The sequence below is a fragment of the Terrapene carolina genome, unplaced genomic scaffold, assembly GCF_002925995.2.
Source record: "Terrapene carolina triunguis isolate 2854851 unplaced genomic scaffold, T_m_triunguis-2.0 Scaffold34029, whole genome shotgun sequence".
In the NCBI taxonomy this organism is placed as follows: Eukaryota; Metazoa; Chordata; order Testudines; family Emydidae; genus Terrapene; species Terrapene triunguis.
Genome location: NW_020698380.1, coordinates 2,868,377 through 2,891,819, shown reverse-complemented (window position 1 = coordinate 2,891,819; position 23,443 = coordinate 2,868,377). Strand labels below are relative to the sequence as shown.

General features: G+C 39.3%; 1 protein-coding gene across 1 annotated transcript in view; it reads left to right on the top strand.

Moving 5' to 3' along the window:
- The window catches only part of LOC112119303 (serine/threonine-protein kinase ULK4), a 421,700-nt gene that overhangs the window by 9,978 nt on the left and 388,279 nt on the right, over nucleotides 1–23,443 (top strand). The window contains exons 3-11 of the mRNA XM_029914272.1: nucleotides 150–289; nucleotides 2,691–2,853; nucleotides 9,924–10,025; nucleotides 10,796–10,879; nucleotides 18,971–19,046; nucleotides 19,524–19,619; nucleotides 19,922–20,040; nucleotides 20,203–20,272; nucleotides 21,542–21,644. Of these exons, the coding sequence (XP_029770132.1) occupies nucleotides 150–289; nucleotides 2,691–2,853; nucleotides 9,924–10,025; nucleotides 10,796–10,879; nucleotides 18,971–19,046; nucleotides 19,524–19,619; nucleotides 19,922–20,040; nucleotides 20,203–20,272; nucleotides 21,542–21,644 (953 nt within the window). The remainder of the gene's footprint in view (nucleotides 1–149; nucleotides 290–2,690; nucleotides 2,854–9,923; nucleotides 10,026–10,795; nucleotides 10,880–18,970; nucleotides 19,047–19,523; nucleotides 19,620–19,921; nucleotides 20,041–20,202; nucleotides 20,273–21,541; nucleotides 21,645–23,443) is intronic.

The window sequence follows — 23,443 nt, the reverse complement described above, 5'->3', positions numbered from 1 at the left end:
ATAGGCAAACATTTATTTTTTTTCAATTGTTTTGTATTTTCCTTTTAACTTTTTTTCTTTTAAGAGGCTGTAATATCACAGTAGGCTATTGGTCTGGCCTTTTCTTGATATACAACTGTCATAAGGGATTCTGTGTGAATACATTTCAGGTGGTTCACTAGAAATGGTTATTGCGCAAGATGAACATCTACCTGAAGATGTGGTGAGAGAATTTGGTATTGATTTGGTTACTGGATTACATCACATTCATGACCTTGGAATTATCTTCTGTGAACTCACACCTGGAAAGGTAACGAGTAACATCTTATATTATGTCAAAGATATCATTACAATTTCAGAAATTATTATTTGCATTATGCTAATGTCCAGAGGTGCTACTCAAGGTTGGAGGCCAGGTGTTGTGTGTTGTGCATGAACATAGTAAGAGACAAGTGTATGTCCTGAATACCTTACAGTCTAATTAGTTTATTTTCTCTCCCTGCTGTACCACTCTGCAGCTGAGAATGCGTGTCTGAGAGTATAGTATCTGCTTCCATGCTGCAGCATAAAAAGATGAGTCAATAAAAGATTTTCATTATTCATTTAGGAGTCCCATTGTTTTTATAGCTTTGAATCATTCTGTCATACCCTGTCTACACTAGGAAACCACATATTTCTTAGTTTCTTGGTAATCCTTCATGACACACAATATTTTAAAAATGACTTAGTCAAAATTAATTCTGCCTATAGTACATAAATTATTGTGTAAATAGCAATTGGAGACTAAAGTTGGTTGTCTGCTTTGAGAACTCCATGGGAAGTTGATACCAAACGTTGCATAAATGAATGATCAACCTATTGTAATTGTTTCCTAAAACAGGACTGCCCATCTTTCCCTAGTTTTTGAGTTTAGTCTAGTAAAACTCACATGTTTTTCCTAAAATGTGCATAGTGAATCAAAGTATGACCACAATAAACATTTTTATTTTTCCTTAATATATTGACTCTGCTCTCGATCGGACTCTCTACTCTGTGATCACATTTTCTGCATTGCCAAGTTTCTTGTAAAAATTAGCTACTGTGGATGTATGCGCAAAGTCAGTAGATGACTTCATAAGAAATATAGTGCTGCACATTTGTGTATCTGATGGCAGGACATTGAGACATGAATAGAATACAACAGAATTGAAAAGCTTGTATTTCCTTTAAAGTTACTAATTTACTGTTAAGCCAGGTTGATGAATAGGTAAAATGTTTCTCAGAATCTGGTTGCTATGTGGATAATCCTTTTAGTCAACTCTAGCTTCCATATTTTGGAAATTAAATGTTAAATATTTTAAACGCTAGTCTAACAAACTTTAATATGCACACATGTTGAAAGATGCATCACTTTTTATCTTTGCTGTAGAGTAATGTATGTGGTAATTACTCCTTTGAACACGTAGTCCAATTCAAAGTAGCCATCCTTAATTTCAGAGTCCTGCATAGAATTGGTCCTGGCTATTGTGATATTGCCTCTTTCTGTGTAACCACAATCTCCCATGACAGCTATGTTCCACTAAAACAACATAGCTGTTGACCAGTAGAGGAGACTAATGACTTCAGGAGATGGAACCTTCACAGGAACTGGAACAAGATTTTGGAACTAAGAATGATTGCTAACTTGCTGCATGCAGAGCAAGTGCAAAACCTCTTTTTCCATGCTTTCCCACGATATCATCTTCATTGTCACAGGCTCATTTAAAACAAAAGCAAAAAGCCCTCTGCCCAGATCTGTCTAAAATAAAAAAGCCACCTTTTGATGGCTATGAAAAAAGGTCATTGTAGTCCCCCGCCCCGCCCCTTGTGGGAGGCATTCAGCTATTTACTGGATCACTAAAGCCTGTGATGGGGTGAGACTCACCGGCGTGGCGCCTCCTGCTGGTCATCTCAGGAATTAGCTCTTCCAGCCCAGAGCGCCCTCTGTAGGCCAGTGTCTCGCCTGCCGCTGGCCCCGTGTCCCTCCCGGACCCCAGTGCCCTTTACATCAGGGTTCTGCCCCAGCAGTAACCCACAATCTGGGTCTTCCCACCCAGGGGAACCTCTATCCCCACCTTGCCTCAGTGGCTACTGCCAGTCACCGACTAGCCCCCGCTCACTGGGGCAGACTGCAGTCTGTAAACCACTCATCGGCAAGGGGGGGTTGGACCTGCTGCCTTTGCCTATGTCTGGGCTGCCCCTCTGCAGCCCCAGTACCCTTTTTGGCCTTTTAGCAGGGCCTGCAGGCTGGGGTTTTACCAGGCTGGAGCTCCTCAGCTCCCTCTGCCCTTCCCCAGCACTGCTCCACCTCAGGTACCTTTCTCAGCTCCCAGGCAGCCCAGTCCTTCTCTCTCAGAAGCTAGAGAGAGTCTCTTCTTTGAGCTCCTGGCTCACAGCCCTTTTATAGGGTGAGCTGTGGCCTGATTGGGGCGTGGCCCCAGCTGTGGCTCATTCCCCAATCTAGCCTAGCCTTTTTCACAGCCACAGCCCTCTCTCCAGGGCTGTTTTTAACCCCTTTTCTACAGGAGTGGGGCAGCTGCCCCACTACAGGGCCATATAAATACTTTTAATGGTAATGAGACTTGATCAAAACTGCAATCTTAGATAGGTTGGACTGGAAAATTCAGCTTTTTGAAACAGTCCTTTATATGTAAGAGAAACAACTTGGTGTTCACTTTTGTTTACCTCTGTAGATACTTCTGGAAGGGCCTGGCACACTGAAGTTCAATAATTTTTGCCTGGCTAAAGCAGAGGGTGAAAATTTGGAAGAATTTTTTGCTTTAATTGGATCAGAGGAAGGAGATGGTGATGGCTGTGAAAGCACTCCACAAAGAAACTTGAAAAATAGACTCAAAGGTACAGCATATAGTATATATTTTATCCAGTCAAAATTAACTAAACTTAGTGAGGCATAATGAAATGTTTTAAAAATGTTTTGATTTTAAATCCTGTTGAGAGGACGGGGTCTTATTTTCTCTGCCATAAACTTAAAATTGTGGTCTTTTGTAACTATTCTTTTTGTGGATGCAGGAATTAAGAATGCTTGGTTTTTCTATTACTAATGTAGAGGTTTTTTTAGAACTAAACAAAATAAAATGTTTTGACAGTGTCTGACAATGTAATGGGAAGCATTATGGGAATTTGCATATGATACAAACCACAAAACAAGCTACACTACCTGTTACGAAAATCAGAGCACATAAAATTTAATTGTGAAAGGCAATTGTTAACTAAGTTGTTACTAAGTTATCTGTACATACAGCTATTGCTTCAGGTGACTATTTTACCTCTTCTCCCCCATTGTAATTAATGCTACCGTTAGCTTAAGGCAGGGGTTCCCAAACTTTGGTTTGCGGCTTGTTCAGGGTAAGCCCCTGGCGGGCTGTGGGACACTTTGTTTACCTGAGCATCCGCAGGTACAGCTGCTCACAGCTCCCAGTGTCCGCGGTTCACTGTTCCCGGCCAATGGGAGCTGCGGGAAAGTGGCGCGGGCCAGGCCACTGCTTCCCGCAGCTCCCATTCTAGCTTGGGGAGGACATACCCATGCTAGCTCTGGTTGAGCTAATGCACTAAAAATAGAAGTGTAGCCACAGTGGCAGGAGCGGCAAGCTGCTCAGAGTCCAATCCTGTCTGAGACCATAGGTTCATGCTGGGGATAATTAGTCCCTCCCACATTTGCGCTGCTGTGGCTACACTTCGATTTTTAGCATGTTTACTCAATCAAAGCTAGTGCAGGTATGTGTCCTCAAGCTGGAATTTACAGCTTTTAGCTCCAGTGTAGACCTATCCTTAGTCTCATGTAAGCAAGATTTTGGTAGCACAGACCATCATTGGTATCCTTAAGTACAGGGAAGATTGCTAGCCAGCACTTTGAGTGTGTGACAGGTACATAGAGAAGAAACAGATTTTTACATACACATAGTCATGTTTCCAACCTTCATAACAATACAAAACCAAGTTTAGCAAACATACAGCATAACATACATCTGTGATAAGAAGTAATAAAGACTGTATTATCATTTTAGTGTGCCTGTTCTGAATAGTCTTCAAGGTATCCTTGAATTGAAGCCCAGATCAAGGTATTCAAGTATAGGAACAGTGAAGCTGAATTAATATTACTGTAATTATATAAACTTACAGTGTGGCTGTACAAGTGAGAGTGGTTGGTTTTTACAATGAGTGTTGTAGATGTAACATCACATCTTTGAAATGCAACTTTTACTGTACAAACATACAGCTCTGTCATTTCCCACTGGCATTGGTGAGTTTTCAGTAATTTCAATGGCTGGTGTGCTGCTGTTTCAATTTTTTTTTTTTTTTATTTAAAAGAATAAACCAATTTTCAGGAGTCGTTTTTAAAACAAAATGATCAGATGGATAACAGACTTTAAATGGAGCAAAGGGCTTAATTAACTAGAAATATTAACTCTTTTATTAAATTTGGGTTGGTTGGTTTATTATTTATTTTAGGTTATGCTTCTGTATTTGATACAGACGAATGGGAAAACTAAAACTAAAATAGAGTTGGCTATTTATACATTTCTCATTTCCTCGATTAAGTGCAAACCGTATGATTTTGTGAACATTTAGAGTAACCATTTGAACTTTCATATGGGGGTACCTAGTATATGGAGCACCATATATAGAAATATAAATAAATCCATTTTAGATGACAGCTAACACAGCAAAATGCGTTTCTTTATTTAGAGCCTGTTGAGCTCCAGCAATATGGTGAAAGCCAGTGTATGTGGAAATGACGGTTGGAACTATGGTAAAGCAAGGGAAGATGTTATGAGGTTGCCAATAGTGTACAGCTTCTGAGAAGTACTGAAATAAGTAGCATTAAGCTAATTATAGACACAAATGTGCCTAATAAACAGAAGATCTTTATCCTTAAGAGATTAAACTTTGCACTCCACAATCAGTAGAACATAAAAATAGTCCCTTCAGCAGATTTGTTTTGTTTTTGTTTTTTCTTTAAATTAAAATCTTCTAGAGAGGACCAAACATCATTGTGTGGTATATTTGCCTACGTGATGTGGCTAAGGAGATATCAAATCTGTTTAAATGGGAGGACAGAAAATCAATTCTAACCCATCTGATCATGATATAAAATTATTAGGGCTGTCAAGCAATTAGGCGCGATTAATAGCACGATTAATCATGTTAATAATAGAATACCATTTATTTAAATATTTTTGATGTTTTCTACATTTTCAAATATATTGATTTCAGTTACAACACAGAATACAAAGTGTACAGTGCTCACTTTATATTATTTATTAGAAATGTTTGCACTGGAATGGTGGTTGAAGCATGAAGGGACATACGAATCTTTAGCACATCTGGCACGTAAATATCTTGCGATGCCAGCTACAACAGTGCCATGAGGATGCCTGTTCTCACATTCAGGTGACATTGTAAACAAGAAACGGGCAGCATTATCTCCCACAAATGTGAACACGCTTGTTTGTCTGAGCGATTGGCTGAACAAGAAATAGGACTGAGTGAACTTTTAGGCTCTAAAGTTTTACATTGTTTTGTTTTTGAATGCAGTTATTTTTGTTCATAATTCTACCTTTGTAAGTTCAACTTTCATGATAGAGATTGCACTACAGTACTTGTAATGGGGGAATTGAAAAATACTATTTCTTTTTTTACAGTGCGAATATATGTAATCAATTCCAATTGATATTCTATTGTTTAAAAGTGCAATTAAAGCTGCGATTAATCATGATTAATTTTTTTGAGTTAATCGCATGAGTTAACTGCGATTAGTCAACAGCCCTAAAAATTATGTTAAGTACTTCTCTAACTCACTGAACTCCAGTTGACAGAACCTTGGTAACGTCCCTCAGGATTCTTTTGCATATTTCATCGTTCCATGTTTTCCATACTTAGAATGAAGTGAAGATATGTCTCCCTCAGTTGGACAGCAGAGAGATCTTGCATACTGGGCTTCCCAGAGTGCAGTGAAGAAAAGGCTTTGGTGGACTGGGACTGTGCTGTCCTCCTAGCCAAGGTTGAGGCAGCATGTCTATGCTGATACTTTTAAAGTCTGTCAGGTGCCTTCAGTAGCAACACCCTATGATCTATGGTATCACATTCGATCCTACCACTAGTAGGAGGTGGAGTTGATTTAGAGTATGTGTGCTCCATTTACATCTCAGAGAACTTGGAAGTTAATTTGGGATAGTTAGTTATATAATCAAAGGACCTCGCCTATGGGGTATGACAGGGTTAATTCAGTCGCCCTTTTGTTTAACATATATATGAAGCTACTAGGAATCTCAGTTAAAAAAACAACTTGGGCTGCTAGTGCCCTCAATATGGACTTCAAACTGCTATTGGGTATCCATTTATTAACAGTGGCTTGAAGTATATTCTTCCATCTGTTACTGGCCAGGAGACTTTCCATCCTCCCACTGGATGCTGACCTGGCTACTGTGAAACATATCTTTTTACAATAGGCTTGACTATTGCAGTGCCTTGTACTTAGGAATCAACTCTGGTCATTAAAGAAACTTCTGCTGTTCCAGAATGCAGCAGCAGCCTTTTCACTCAAAAAGTCTGGTTCATACAAATGCATTATAAGTTCAGTAATTGAGATGCCACCAAGTATGAGAACAAATTTAAAGTTCGGTACTTAATCTTCAAAACCCTCTATGCCAGTGGGTCTCAAACCTTTTTTTACTGGCGACCCCTTTCACACAGCAAACCTCTGAGTCCGAACCCCCCCCACCCATAAATTAAACACACTTTTTAATATATTTAACACCAATATAAATGCTGGAGGCAAGCGGGGTTTGGGGTGGAGGTTGACAGCTCACGACCCCCCATGTAATAACCTCATGAACCCTAAGGGGTCCCAACCCCCAGTTTGAGAACCCCTGCTCTATGCTATGGGATTGGACTATTTCAGAGACCGCTTCCCTCTCTTCACAATGTTGATCTGCCACAACCACAATACTTATTAGGAATAAGTGAACTATTGACAATAAGCTTTGTCTCCTGCTCGTGTAAATTTCACTCTTTCTTAATGAAGCTCCGTATTGCAAGAAATAAGAATGATGATGAAGCTACTGTATTCAGGAAGAAACAACAACCTCTTTGAGATATCTTTATCAGAATGACTGCAATTGTGTGTGTGTGTGTGTGTGTGTGTGTGTGTGTGGTTAACAACCTATCCCCTCTTACAAACCAAAACCTAAGGATAAAAGAAACCAATATGTGCTCTTGAAAGGAGGATGGAACTTACTGAAAAATTTGTTGACTTTGTGTAACCCTTAGTGACTATGGTATAATACTGATGGATAATAAACTTTCTATTTTTATTCCTCCTATGTTGAGGTTAATTGGCAGACAGGTATGTTATATCTTTTGTATATGAAACATTATTCATGATTTATATTCAGGCATATTATAAAAAGTATTTAAGTAGGTGTAGTATTGAGCGAAAATGGGATTTGGCATCAGTAAATAAAAGTGATTTAATCTGAAATGTCCTGAAGATCTAGGTAGCTCTATAGTCATTCTCTGCCAGTACGACACAAGGACTGCAAGATTATATGTAACAGGAGAGGATGTCTGCTTCACTATTTTAGCAGCACTCCAGCCCACTTAAAGAAAGGGGATTGTAGGAAAATAAAGAAGATTATTCTGATAAACCATTTGGCTTATAATTGGATTTGTGTATTTTGTTATTGCCAGTATTTTTCATTTAAGTAAAAATACATAGAAATTGGCTTAAATTTGTAACCAATATCCTATTTATTGGCTTCAACAGGAGTTTCACCTGTGCAAGGGTTGTGGGAACAGACATTATGTGAATAAATACTATAAATAATTTGACAGCATTTTTTCTGTTTGGGACTCATCTCACCCTCAGTTGCATGGTGTACATATCTAACTAAATTGCATAAAATGGTACTCTCCTTTTTAAATAGGGATAAACATTTCTATGAATCCAGTTCTGTGGCTTCTACTCAAAAGGGGTCGATATGTATTTTACAAAACACAGTACTAAGAAAAAATCATTCCAACAGAAAGTCACTGCATTCTTCTCCTTCCTCTTCTCTTGTACAGTCTGTGAAAACTGACACTGCAATTTTGTCTTTCATGGCTGTGTTCCCAATTTCCCAAACACTGAAATGCCTCCATTCCTGTAAACTGTTTTACTAATATTGAGTTTAAGTACATGTATTATATTTAAAAGTAAACTACATCTATTTTGTGTCTGTGTACAGCAAACTGAGCTCAGAAGAGAGGAAGCCCTTTTTGAATACACTTTGTGCAAATGTGCTTCACAGAGCTTTTAAATACAGTTGGCATATTTGAAGCTACTGTGGGTGATGGTCATCTTAATGAAAAGTGGCATTGTTTGAAAGAGTGGGAGTCCAGTATGGCAGAGTGTAGCCCTATTTCCATCCTACTTTAATACTAGTTTAACATAGGAGTAGCTATACTGAATCAGACCAGTGGTCCATATAGTCTGGTATCCTGTCCATGACAGCATTCAGTATCGGATGCTTCAAGGGGAGGTGGAAAAACCGCAAAGGCAAACCACTATAAATGGTCTATTTATATATATCATCCCCTCCTTCTGCCTCCACTTCTCTCTCTCCACAGGCTCTTGCTGACTTCTTCCAAGAGAAAATTGACAAAATACAATGTGACCTTCCCATCCCTCCCACAACTCTCTCCTCCTTCTCCCCATCACAGATGCAGAAGCTTCTTGTCTGTTCTCTAACCTGACCTCTTGGCTCAGTGACCCCATCCCATCTTCTGGTCTGCCTTCTCTCTCATCTCCTTCCTTACTCTTCTCTTTAACCCAGACAACTACTGCCCCATCTCCCTTCCCCCGTTTGTCTTAGCTCATTGACCATAATACCTGCAATTGTTGTCCGGAGTTCCTCTCCTTCAGTTCCATCCTAAACCCTCTCCCATCAAGCTTCTGCTCCTTGCAGTCCACTGAAACCACTCTCGCCAAAGTCTCTAGTGACGTCTTCCTAGCTAAAGCTCAGAATCTGCACTCTGTCCTCATTGACCTGTCAGCTACCTTTGACTCCATCACCCATGTTCTCGTCTTGAAATTTTGACCTCCCTTGGCTTCCATGACTCAGTTCTCTTCTGGTTCTCCTCCAACCTCTCTTACTGCTTCTTCAGAGTGCCCTTTAGGGGATTAGCCTCATTCCCCTGCCAGTTTTCTATGCAGGCTCCACAGGGCTCATGCCTTGTCCCTTTCTCTTCTCCCTCTAAACTTGATCTCTGGTAATCTCATCTGTAAACACAAATTCAATTACCAGTGGCCATGCTGATGACTCACAGATCTGCCTCTCTTCTTCATTCTTGTCTCCATCTGTCCAAACTAAAATCTTAACTTCTGTCTCAGACATCTTCTCATAGATATTTAGTCATTAGCTCAAGCCCTCCCCTACTTCCTTTCTCAATCACTGTGGACAATACCACAATTCTGTCCACTCCATCCCCTAATCTGGGCGTCATCTTTGACTTGGACCTTTCTCTAGGTACATTAGAAAATTTCAGCACAAAACAGTAGATGTTCTTCTCAGGTTATGTGTAGGGGAAGTGAAATAGAAATATAAATAACAAAATAGTTTCCACAATCCTACTGAAAAGGTATATCAGAATGAAGTGAGGATAGTTGTCTAATGAGAGATAAGGTTGTGATCACAGGACTATAATTCAAATTCCTGAGTTTCTATCCCAAATCTGACATTGACATTCTCTGTGCCACTGAGCAAGTACTTAGGGAAATTGTGGTTCAGCATTTATCTTTAAATGGAGATAATGCATACACCAGAGGTAAGGTGGGAGGATTGACACGGTGGCGTTTTTTAAAATTCTGAATTGTATAAATGCTGAATGGATAGTCCAAGTTGCCTTATATATGTTTTATTTTGTAGGATCGCCTGTATACACCTCTCCAGAAGCAATAAAAGGAGCTGACTTCTCCATAGCTAGTGATCTGTGGTCATTGGGCTGTTTGCTTTACGAAATGTTTTCAGGTTGTGTTTCTATCTATCTGACATTTGTGATAATTTGGAAAAATGAGTTTTTGGTACACTATGAAGACTTCCAATTATTTAGGAACCTTGTAAAATAATCAACTGAGATAATGTCACTAAGATCTGAGTTATAGTATAATTATAATATATGGTTTTAACTGCCTCTAGTGCTCAGAATTATAATTTGCTAAATTATAATAAAGGTTTGAGCTCCCATTCTATCATTTAAGGGTTTTATGCTCTTAAGCATTAAAACAATTTACCAAATGCATTAATTTGTTCTTTTAAACAGCTAAAGTGAATTTTACCTTTAAAATTGCACTACTTTGGCTTAGTGAAGAGTAAGGGGAAGGGGAGCAGGAAGGGAGCATCTGGGAAGGTGAAATCTCCTTCAAACTAGGTTGCAGGGTTGTAGCCCAGTCTTCCTGTGGCAACATACACAGTATGCTAGCCTATTGGATTAACATAGATGTGGGTCTTGCTGTCCTCATTATCCACTCTGCTGGCATCTGGGGCTACCACGGAGACCCATTTTGGGACACAAGACATGAAGGGGCATTCTTAATGGCTGTCTTGCCCATGTTTTGTTCTGCATTCCTCATTGCTCACTGGCTCTCACCACCAAGGGTATTTGTATTTAAACTGACATTAATTTGTTAAATTGAGTTCAGATTGACAATACTTGCTTCTTGAATGAGATTATTTAGTAACAATTATTTTGCAGTTTAATCAAGTTCGATGGAATTAAGTGAATCTACTTATACTTATAGGAAGACCTCCATTCTTCTCTGAAAGCTTTTCTGAATTAATTGAACAGATTTTATATGAAAATCCTTTGCCACCTAAACCTAAAGGTAAGGTTTTCTTATAGTTAAATGAGTCAAACTAGAGTAATGCTTAGAATGTAGTAGTCAGTTTTGTTTATGTTTCTTATGTTGATAATTAATATTTTGGTTTGCAAAGAATATTCTGCTTAAAATTCTTTATTACAGAAGTGTATTTTCTCATTAAATTAAACTTTTATTAGCAGAATTATAAGAAATTTCTATCCCTAATACTGAATATTAGAACTAGTCTCCTTTTGGAGTTTAACTGTTCTGTTCTTTTGGATTATTGCCGACTGGGCAAATGGATACATCATATAAAGTTAAATATTAAGAATAAAAGCAATTTTCTAGAGGGAAATATGTTGCTACATTTCATATTAAGCCATTACTATTATTACATATTAAGCCACTATTTTCAGATGGCTCTAATTTAATGAAGATTAATTCTTTTAGGTTAAAATTTCTGATACTTGTTTTTCACACCAAACAGCATTTTATTTTTAAATTGGGTTAAATTACATTGACTACATTGAGTTCTCAAAGCAAGACAAAGCAGCATTTTTTGTCAAGTTAATGAAGAAATTCAGAATTTTTTTGCTCTGATGATGCAAAAAACGGTTTAGTAAAATTTCTAAAACTTGCTATGAACTTGTTCTCAAATGCCTTTGATGTGTGTGAAGAAGTGTGGTTTCAAAGTAAAAATACAGGGTTGAAACAGTGGACATAAATAGTAATTTAAATAACATAGCAGATGTAACTTGGTCAGCAAATGGATGTAGGTGGGTACAAGTGGCAAAGCAGTGTAATTTGCACTGATTTTAGCATTCATTTAGCTTGCAAACTGAGTATACTAATCTGGTATTCTGTAGTCATTAGTTGAATCAGTGAGAGTTGTGCCTGTTAACCTGAGGTATGAAAATGATCTTGGGAAAGTGGTGAATGATGCAGACAATTTAAAGTGGATTTGGAGCTGCTTGATCTCTTGCCTGCTACACATTCCTCTTCCGTCCACTGTATGTGTATTAAACGTAGAGTTGCTAGCCCTCTAAGATTGTCTTGGAGTCTCTAGGAATTCAAGATTAATCTTTAATTAAAGATTATGTCATGAGATGAAACTTCCAGGAATATGGCCAAACAAAATTGGCAACCCTAATTAAACGTGAACTGCAAATAAAATCTCCGAATTCTGTCTACTGCAGCAGTAAGTACTGAATATTTCCCTTAGCCTAAAGGCACTTATACCCAGAGACTATACAGTAAATAACATACTTTGAAACAACACACACAACAGTATAAAAGCAGACTTATCTGAGCCCTTGGGGCTCCATGCTGTAGCAAAATTTTGTACAGTTGCTGTCCTATCATCGTATGGTGCTAGAAGATTGCATATGGAACTGTACTCATGAGTCACTTAGAATTTGGGTTTTAGGTCTTGTTTGATAAAATAAACATTAATTGTAAAATTAGGTGTAGTTTTTCTCAGAACAAATCATTTATTTTGAATAATTTATATACTATGGGCCATCCTGCCCTTCATCTACTTGTGCAATTTGCAGTGGATTCAATGCGATTTCTGTTCATCATAGGAGCTCAGAATATGATCCTGTATATGAATGTGTTTTTAAATTCAATACATGAAATCCCTCTGTGGTACAGGGAATTGAAACACCTGGTCAATTATCAGGTACGATCAACTCTAGATTTTGGGAAGGAATTCCTTGAAGGATGAAATTCTACCCTTGTGCACCTGTGCACAATTTTAATTGGATTCAGAGTTTTGTGTGCATTTGAGGGCAGAATTTTTCCTCTTAAGCATCCTTTAAAATGCAAAAAGGTCATATTTAGGACTTTGGATTCATTCAGTGTTTCTGAATTTATTTTTTAAATTAAATTTAAGACATGGTTAATTAAAAATAATTGTATATAGCATACAGTTTAGTCCTTTGTTCTATAAGTAATGGGTTATTCTTCTTTGAGTAGTGTCCTATGTGTGCACTTGCATCCCCTGTGCTATTGATTGGAGACTTTTCATAGCAATGTGCGTTCAGCCTGTGCATGCATGCTAGTTTGTGTCATATCCTGTGAGTTGCTACATAGCAGTGCACAGGCAAACCGCCCTCAGTTGCTTCTCAACTGCCTCAGCCTGAGATGGAGCTCTGGCAGTTGTCCCTGTTGAGATTACTTCAGCTGTGTCCCAGTTTTTATTTTAGTGCTTCACTTATAGTAGGTCTTAGTATTAGTGTAATTACCGGTAGTTAGTAAGCAGTAGTAGCTTTAGCTTCTTAGTTTAAAAAAAATTATAAGAAGAAAAACTCATATATTATATAGATAGATGTTAGTGAGTAGATAAGGTAGTTCTTGTTCACTGGGAGGTTATACCTGGTTCTCCTAGTTTCAAATGTCTGTCGTGCCAGGAGGCAATCTTGGTAAGTGATGGGTACTCCCAGTGCATTGTTTGTCTCAGGGAATCGCACATTCCCAGAAGTGTAACTTCTGTCTGACATTGAAATCTAGAGCCAGAAAAAAAAGGGAGATCAAACTTCATCTCCTCATTACAGTGAGCTCGCTGCATCCATCTTCTGACCTAGGCCAAGGGACCCCTCCTGTACACCAGTCTCCAAGCAAGTCTGCTGCCTCCACTATTTCTAAGCCATGCTCCTCTAGGGCATCTAAGAGGAAGACCTTTCATAAGTCTTCCAAAGATCATGCCCTGAGTTCACCAGGTAGGGAATCTACCTCAAAAAAGACGAGGTTGTTGGAGTCTTCAACCAGGTCAGCATGTTCTGCTCTGCAATCTGGTACCTTTGAGGCTGCTGGTTCCTCAGGTACCGAGAGCATTGTTAGCCGAAAGATGGCAAAGCCTTGGGTGTAGAGGGATCATTGGGACCATCGGCAGACCAAGGTGGCAAGAATAGCTCTTCCTCTGCTTCCTCGTTATCAAAGAAGCCTGCTTGGGTTCCTACTGCATTTCCCTTGTATCAGACAAGATTCACAGTACCTCTCTGCACACCACGGACTCGGTACCAACAGCATGCTTGTTACCTCAGGAGTTTTGTTTTTCCCCAAGACCTGGCTGAGGTGCCCAATTCTTTGTTGCTCAGAGATAGGCAGCCTTCATCTGCTGACCTCACTAGGTGACCTGATCCTCAAGAAGAAACCTTTGAGGAGCAGGAAGATGGAATTGATGAAGGAGGTCTCTCTTCTGACCAACATCTCCTCTTCATCTCCGAATGAAGCAGTTATGCCTCATCCTCCATCCTTGGAGAATGATTTTAAGCAGTTTCAGGATCTGGTCAAGAAAACTGCTGACTCCTTGCAGATCCCTCTTGAGGTTAAAGAATCATAAACTGCTTGACATCTTTCAGACAGTCTCATTTGCCCGTGTAGCCTTGCCCATCAACGTGGCCCTTCTGGACACACCTCATCTACTAGTTCACCTACATGCAAGAGCACAGATAAGAAATATTACTTTCCAGCAAAACACTTGAGGTTTTTATTTTCTCATTGCTCTCCTAATTCTTTGTGGTCGATACAGTTAACAAATGGGGAAGGCAGCACCACACTAAATCTATGCTTATGACAAAGATCAGAAGCATTTAGACCTTCTTGGTAGAAAATCTTATTAATCAGCCTCCTTACAATTTAGAATTGCCAAGTACTAGACGTTAATGGTGAAATATCATATAAATTACACCAAGCTGAACTCTTTTGTTGACCGCTTACTGGCAATGTGTAGAGAGCAATTCCAGGCAATTTATTGTGGACGGCCAGCTGCCTTCCAGAACTTAACTACAAGCCTTACTCTGTGCTGCTGATACTGCTACCCTTTCAGTCTCTATGGTGGTAATTGTGAGAGGGACTTCTGGCTCCAGATTTCCAAAAGAAGTCCGGAATACAGAGGAAGACTTCCCTTTCAGTGGGTCTAAACTGTTTGCAGATAGTATGGATGAATCTCTGAGCACGTTAAAGGACTCCAAGGTTAGTTTGTGTTCTCTTATAGGCAGGTGTATAGAGACGGTTTAGCAAGACACAGACGGCTCAGAGATCCCATCCTGTGCAATTCCCAACCTCCTAGAGGTTGTATGAACCACATCAAAAGAGACTAAAATTCCAGAGACGGAAACCATCCACCTCTCCGCCTTTGACCTCGTACCCTTCCAGCTCCAAGCAGCAATTTTGATGGGCTGATTGAGGTCTTGAATGACCATCCTCATCCTTACCAGCTGCACCAATTCAGCTGTCTTCCTCCCTTCAGCGACCACCTTTTACCACTTCAGGCAGGTTTCAGAGTCTATCTCCACAAACAAGTGGGTTTTGGAGGTCATCTTCCCAGAGTACGCCATCCACTTTACGACCCTTCCACCAATCAACCCCCCTGCCCAGTGCCTCTTTAGGGACTCCTCTCATGAGAGCTTGCTTCGTGTAGAAATGGACTCTCTTCTATACTTGGGTGCTATAGAACCAGTTCTCATGCAGCACAGAAGAAAGGGATTTTATTTAAGGTACTTCCTGGTACCAAAAAAAGAATGGCAGTTAGAGACCCCTCCTAGATTTGAGGCTACTCAACACTTATGTGAAAGCACCAAAATTCAAAATGGTGATATTTGCAGGTGATAATTCTGTCAAAGGAATTGTTTCTCAGCCCTTGACTTTCTGGATGCATATTTCCACATTGCGATCCACCCATCTCACAATTGATTCCTATGTGTTACTATCGGCCAGGACAACTTTCAGTACAGGATACTCCTTTTTGGCCTGTCATCTGCCCCGAGGGTCTTTCTGAAGGTCATGTCAGTAGTAGTGGCTCAGCTCCGCAGGAAAGGTATTTTAGTGGCCTCTTACCTGGATGATTGGCTGCTGAAGGGTCACTTCATGGGTAACTTTTGAAGCCATAGATCTCTTCCTCAAATTGGGCCTACAATTGAACATTCAAAAATTCACTCTGATCCCTATACAAAACTTGGAATTCATAGGAGCTCATCTCCATTTAGTAACAGCAAGAGCCAAAGCACTGCATAGATTTGTGGCCCTTTCTGACATAGCAATACAATTCAGCACAGCCCCCAAATCTTTGTTTTATATCAACTGGCAGGGAGGAGCAAGATCCCCCTCCCTCTGTGCAGAGGCTGTCAAGCTTTGTAAACTGTGCATACGCAATCAGGTCGTTTTCTTCCAGGGGTTCAGAATGTGATCACAGATACATTTAGCAGGCACTTCTTCCAAGATTACGAGTGGGGAAATACATTTCAGCATGTTATACCACATATTCTGGCAATGGGGCACGCCCCAGATAGACTTGTTTGCCACAGTGATAAACGAGAAATGTGCCCAGTTTGGCTCCAAAGGCAGGCTCGGTCACCAATCCCTGGGGGTTGCCTTTCACCTTCATTGGTCATCTGATCACCTCTATGCATTCCCACTGACTCCTCTAATAGCCAAAGTTCTACTGAAAATAAAAGAAGACAAAGCCAGAGTCATCCTAATATTTCTGAGCTGGCCCTGACACACATGGTTTCCTTACATAATACAGCTGGCTGTTTGCTCACTGATCACTCTGCAGGCTAGTCTTCATCTCCTCTTCCAGGAAGGCAGAAAGATCCTACATCCCAATCTCAAAGTTCTTAATCTCAAAGCTTGGTTGATTGATGGTTCATGGGATTAGAGACAACCCGCTTTGAGGAGGTAAGAATAATAGTATTACACACCAGAAAACGATCTTCTACCCATACTCTTAAAAATGGACAAGACTTGTCTGTTGGTGTGACCTCAGACGTATTCCACTGACAACCTCATTGCTGCCAAATAGACTGTGTCCTAACTCTAAAAAGTTTAGGGCTGTCGCTGAGCTCCATTGGAGTCCACCTGGCAGCCATCATGGCTTTATATTCTCCAGCAGAGTGTTATTCCCACCCTTTATTCCTTCCTGTTTTGCTCACCCAACGACAGTGAGGTTCCTAAGGGGGCTCGGAAATCTCTTTCTGTCAGTTAAGCATCATACTCCGGTTTGGGAACTCAACCTAGTTCTTAAATGCCTTACAAGACCACCATTTAAACTGATGGCTACCTGCTTGCTTCTCCATTTATCAGTGAAAATGGCATTCCTGATAGCCACCATGTCAGCATGACAGGTTGGGGAAATTAGAGCCTGTATGGCATGCCCTCCTTTCACAGTATTTTTTAAGGATAAGGTCAAATTTCTACCTAACATTGTTGTGAGAGACCTGGATTTGATATAATCTGCAGTCATCTTGAGCACTTAGCCTCTCCCTCCCCCTCCCCGGCAGCTAGAATCGAGGACACCATAGAGTCAGGAGAAAAATCTGGCCTTGCTTAGGCAGACAAAAAGAGCTGCAAGCTGCAATTTTACTGAGTGGGATAGATAAAGTGAAAAGGACAGATTCGTTGGTGGTGGTGGGGCGTGTGGAAAACTGACCTTGATTCTGGTTATCTGTTTGTAAGATGTTTTTCTTTTTTTTCCTGAAGCTGCTTTGATGATGCGGATAATAATGAATTGTTGTTGACTGTTGCGATGGAAATAACTCATAACAGCCTATGTGCTTTGTCCGGAGAAAATCTATAGAGTTAGTTAGAAAGCATGCTTTGGAGCAGTCTGAGGAAACTTTTCTTTAGGCAAGGAGCTGACACCTAAACTTCCCAGCAGCTGGACGGAAGGAGGGCCCCCAGCCTGGTTGCTAATCATTTGAACCCATCTTAGTCTATATAAATGTTTGGGGTGTTCTGAACCTCCTGCTACAGCGTGTGTGTGTGTGTGTGTGTGTGTGTGTGTGTGTGTGCTTGAGACCTAATAAAAGAGTAGTTTTATGTAAAAGCACTCTTGTTTCTACCAATCATTTATCAGACAGAGGAAGGAACTGTGTCCCCAATGATTTATTCCTGACATGTTCTGGAGAGAAACAATTAAATTACCTCTGCTTTGGGTTCTGAAAACTGTGGGTAACAGTCTCCTCTGAATTCCATATTAATTAACCTATTCACCTGCCAGTCTTCCACCCTAAACCTCACCTAGATAAACAAGAGGCATTGTTGCACACCCTTGATGTCAGGAGAGCCCTGGCCTTCTGTCAGGATAGAACTCTAAACTCTTCAGAAAGACCCCAAATTGTTTGTCTCACTCGCAGATAGCTCAATGGATCTGCAATCTCTAATCAAAGACTTTCCAAGTGGATATCTGACTGAATTAATTGCTACAAATCGCATAATATTCAAACACCTTCTGACATACGAACTCACTGTATGAAATTCATTTCCACTTCTATGGCATTTCTCAAAAAGGTGTCCATTACTGAAATATGTAAAGCTGCTACTTGGGCTTCTATACATACATTCGCTGAACACTGTGCAATAACTTGTGACTCTACAACGGAGTCAAACACAGTATCAGAAGTACTTTCTTCCATACTGGACTCGACTCCAAAGCCCCCTCCTCCTCCTTAAAGGGGGGCTACTCAATAACCACCTAGAGTGGAGCACCCATAGGGACACTACTCAAAGAAGAATAATAAATGGTTTCTCACCCTGTGCAGTAACTGCAGTTCTTCAAGATGTGGTCTCTATGGATGCTCCATTACCCGCACTCCACCTTCTCTGCTATAGGGCTTTGCTGTAGAGAAGGAACTGAGGGTGGTCCACCCATGCCATGTTATATAACAATGGCACGAGGCTGACTAGCATACATGCATGGGCTAAACGGACACTGCCATGAGAAATTTCCAATCAAACGCACAGGGGGTGCAAATGCACTTAAGGTGGGGCACCTATAGAGGGACACATCTCGAGGAACTACAGTTACTGCACAGGGCGAGTAACCATTTCTTTTATACTGTATGAGAATCATCCCAATGTGAATATTTCCTTTTAGAAACTTTTAAAATTACAGCTGCTTAGTTACTGGAAGCTTCTGTTGCATGTGCTGTCTTAGGTTCTGGTTGTGTTATCATATACAAGTAGACAGACCTCTGTACCCATGTATATCCCTTGTCTTTAGTGACTAGCAGGAACAGGACCTATATATGAACTCTATATTTCTTCTATTATTCATATAATCATTCTAGTTTTAGGCTAAATTCATTTTATTATTTGAAGTTTTGCTGTTTACAGGTTCTGCTCTTCCCAAACCTTCTTCACACTTCCTTAGTTTGCTGGATGGTTTGCTTCAAAAGGATCCTCAAAAGAGGTAAAGCGGTCTAATCCAGGACAATTAATCACACATTATGTTTTCTCCTCTTCCGAAAAGCGATGACTATTGCAATACTGAATTCATGACATTTTGCAGATTACATCTGCAAAAAGATGTAACTGTCTGTTTCAAATATGTTGCAGTTAATTAATATTGTTCTCATACAAAGATTTGTGCTGAGTGTTTTGATTAAATTACTCTGATAATCAGTACTAAACAAACAAACACCAGGATAATGATAATGATGGAAATTTTAGAATCATATAAAATTTAAAATCAGTCCAAACTTGTTTTGAAAGTGGGAGAAGAAAGCAGTTAAAATATCTATTTTACTGGGCTTGTGACTTATAAATGCTATGATTACATTGTTACATAATAACAGGTTTGTCAGTCACTGAGAAATTCATAGAATATTAAATCATGGTACTATATTGTAGTGCTGTTTCAGTATCTTTATTCTATTGTATTACAAAGATTGAACTGGACAGACCTGTTACAGCATCCATTCTGGAAAGATGCTTTCAACAGATATGATGGTGATTCCGCAAATAGCCAGGACATAAGCTCAAGGTACAATATGTTCAGTGAAAATAACATTTTATAATAAATATAAGTAGAGAAATATCCTTTTTACTATAAAAAAACCTGTTTTCTGGTCATTATTTGTATTTTTATTTTAATTTATAAAAATGTTTTTAAAATTTTGTTACATCCGTGCTATGAAAGTTATTGTATCTTGAATCTTGTCTCTTGAAACGTATCTATCACTATTGCGAACACTAGTGCAAATATAAAAACACTATAGTATTGATTTTTTGAAATGATTACACTATGTAACTAGTGTCTAACTAGCATGTCTTATTAAACAACAGTGAAACCACGGAGTTGTTTGTATCTAGAGATACCAAGGACCCATTGGATACCCATAAAAATTCAAATGACATGTCATCCTCACGAGCAGATAAGCAACTTAATAAATCTTTCAAACTAGGTAAGATTATGTATTGCTAATATTGTCTCATTTCAGATGAGTGTGTTCTGTAAATCCAATCAGCCTTGTAATCCCAGCAGTATACTTGTTCCATAAATTTTATTTCTCTTAATCTTTAAATGAATATGAGTTCCATGTTTTGTTTTGTTTTGTTTTTAACAGAAAATCCATCTGAGTTGCAGCCTAAAAGTGCACCTGGTGGTGAATCAAATGAGTCCATATTTCTTCTTAGGTATGACAAACTAAAGAGCAATAAAAAAAAAAAAAAAAACCTAGAAAAGAAAAAATGTATGGAGTATCTTCTTAAATGTTATTTTTTAATTAAAAGAGCGCAGGCTGGAATGCAGTATTTGTACGCAAGCAGATTGGCTCATGATTCTGTACGGAAAATTGTGTTTAGGTAGTTAGTATAAAGAAACCCTTGAGATGTTGTAGCCCACGATTTAAATATTGCTTTATTTTACTGTTTTTCATAGCAATATCTTGTAGTCTCTGGGCTGTTTTGCTAAACAGGATTAGAAAAATTTAGGTTTATCTGTTATTCATTACTTCTATTCTTGCTTTATGTATGCACAAATGCTCTTTACCACTTAAACAATTTTTAATTGCTTCTTAATAGGGTGGAGTGTTTGAAGCTTGCAGTTTCAGCCAGGCCAACAAATAGTGCCTGCAAAGACCTGTCAGTTGTGCTGCACAGGCTATCAGTTGCTATGTGTGCTATTTGTGCAATGTGCCCCAGGAGCCATTAAATAAAAACTGAAATGATGAGTTTTAGTTGGTGAGGGCCTATTTTGTGTGTGTTTTTCATTTGCCGCAAGGCAGGAGAGATTCATTTTTGATATAAGAGGCTTAGTTTCTGTCCACATGAAGCAGAAACTTGCTTGTTTCAGAAACAGCCTCCCTCACCATTCACTAATCTAGTAGAAAGATCTGTCTAAAGCAAGGATTACATTGGGGTAAAAATCCAAACACCTAGCTTGGTTAATCAGTGAATTTGTTTTTATCACAACACCCTGGTCTCTCCTTGTGTGTCCTCCTAATCTTCTTGGTGACCTTGTAAAAATGTTATGAACAAACAGTATTTTGAAAATGAAAAGAATGAATACAAAAACCATCAGAATACTTGTCAGTTTCAATACTTCTTCCATTCTCACTGCTGGCTGTTTAGCGCTGAGAACAGTATAAAGTGCATTGCAATCCAGCAAATTAATCGCCTTGAGATATTGTTTGGTGACTCATCACGTTTAGGAGATGGGATTTTAATATGACTACGTCCTTTGGTTTGGAGGGTTGATGGTGGGGGGAAAAAAACAAACTATTATGGGGGATTTAAAAACAGGAAATATATATTGGGTTGATGGAACAAATATTGTGCCTGTCAGCCGTGACACTTTCCCCTCACAAATGGGAATTATGTAGCGGTTTCATAATCCAGAATATGTCTTGTAATCCATGAAAGCTAATCAGCACTCTTCTTTAATTTTTGTATAATGTCTTTCAGCTCTCGTCCCACTCCGAGGACTAGCACTGCAGTAGAAATGAATAGTGCTGCTGCTGCCGCCTTAACTCAGAATTCAGAACAAAGAACTTTATGCTTGACAAAGGTGAGAAGTATATTATTGTGAGATAGTAATATTTCCATAGTTAAGATTGCAACCTGGATTCCATTATAAAGCCAACTTGCACTCCATTTCCTCTTGAAATTAAAAACAAAAAATCCCCAAATCTACACATTTACAGAATTTTAAGATCAATTCTCAGGGCTGCTGTTAATTACACCAGGGGCCAAACTTGCCCCTGCATTAGCCCAAACTTTGGGAGCTCAGCGTCTCTTGCCCCTTAATTAAGAGAAATAAAAGAGATTGCCAGACCAATACATAAATTAATTAAATAAAAAGGGTAATAAGGTTACTGTAGGATGTTACACAAACATTAGAAAACATTACCAGGAGTGTTATAATTTAAAAAAAAAAAAAAAATCTAACATTGAAAAAATATATAGAAAAGATAAGGTAATATAAAGAAAGTTTCAATATTGTTACAGCTGATACATTAACTAAAAAAATCTTGCATGTATGAAAACTAACAGTAGATATTTCAAGAACAGTGTTAACTCTGACCTGTAAGAGACAGCTCTCGAGAAATGTAATATTTCAAGTTCTGAGTTATAGAAAGATGGTTTAACACATGTTCGGTGGAAGGAGGACTAATGTATCTACTACAGTAACTAAATTCAGACTACATAAGCTGTATCTTTAAGCAGGGGTGGCAGATTTATAGAAATTTTGGTGGTGCCCAGAACCCGCACCCCACCTGCCTAAGGCTCTGGGAGGGAGTTTGCGTGGGGGAGGAGGTCTGGGGTTCAAGCCCTGGGCTGGGGCAGGGGATTGGGGTGCAGGCTCTGGGAGGGAGTTTGGGTGCAGAAGGGGTGAGAGGTTGGGCTCTGGGAGGGAGTTTGGGTGGGGGACGGGGCCTGAGGTACAGGTTCTGGGATGGAGTTTGGGTGCTGGGTGCAGGCTCTGGGGGTGCAGGAGGGGGTGAGGGGTGCAGGCTCTGGGACAGAGTTTGGGTGTAGGCTCTGGGCTGTGGCAAGGGGTGAGGGTTCAGAAGGGGGTGAGGGGTGCAGGGTCTGGGAGGGAGTTTGGGGGCAGGAGAGAGTGTGTGGGAAGGGGGTGGGGGTGCAGGCTCTGGGACGGAGTTCAGGTGCTGAGTGCAGGCTCTAGGCTGGGGCAGGGCCCAAACAACTCCCCGCCCCTGTCTTTAAGGTGTATTGCACACACCTCTTTCAATTCCAGAATACTAACATTTTAGTTAATTATGTACTATCGATATTGCAGAAAGATCTCTTTTTGTATCTATTACTGATCTACAATTAATATACCTTATATTATGCTATGTACAATTTCTAAAATATTTTATAATATAAGTATAATGTGTTATCTTTATATTAGTCATTTTGTATAACATACAATAGTTATTAAACACATTAGTGAATAACTGCATTGCGTAGGGAAAAAAGAAATATGAGTTACTCTTAAGGTTATTATTGGAATGTCTAATGTTAATTTTCACATGTAAATATTTCTTACAAAATATATAAATTGTAAGACTACTCCTCTTATTTTATCATTTTGTATGACTTTTAAAAGGTGGGTATTTTAAAGCTGTTATATTCTTGATACTTATATTTTCTGATTATATTTTTTTAATTTAATGTGGCAGTTTTAACTTTTGTTAGTTTTTTTCCCCCCTTGTTTTAAAACAAACACATACCTATGTCTGAAATAATGTATTTTTATTTTTATTTATCAATCTTTGCTGCTCAAAAGGAATATGTTAATATTATTTTAATTACAGATCATAAAACATAACTGATAGTCGGTGGTAATTACTAGTGTATTGA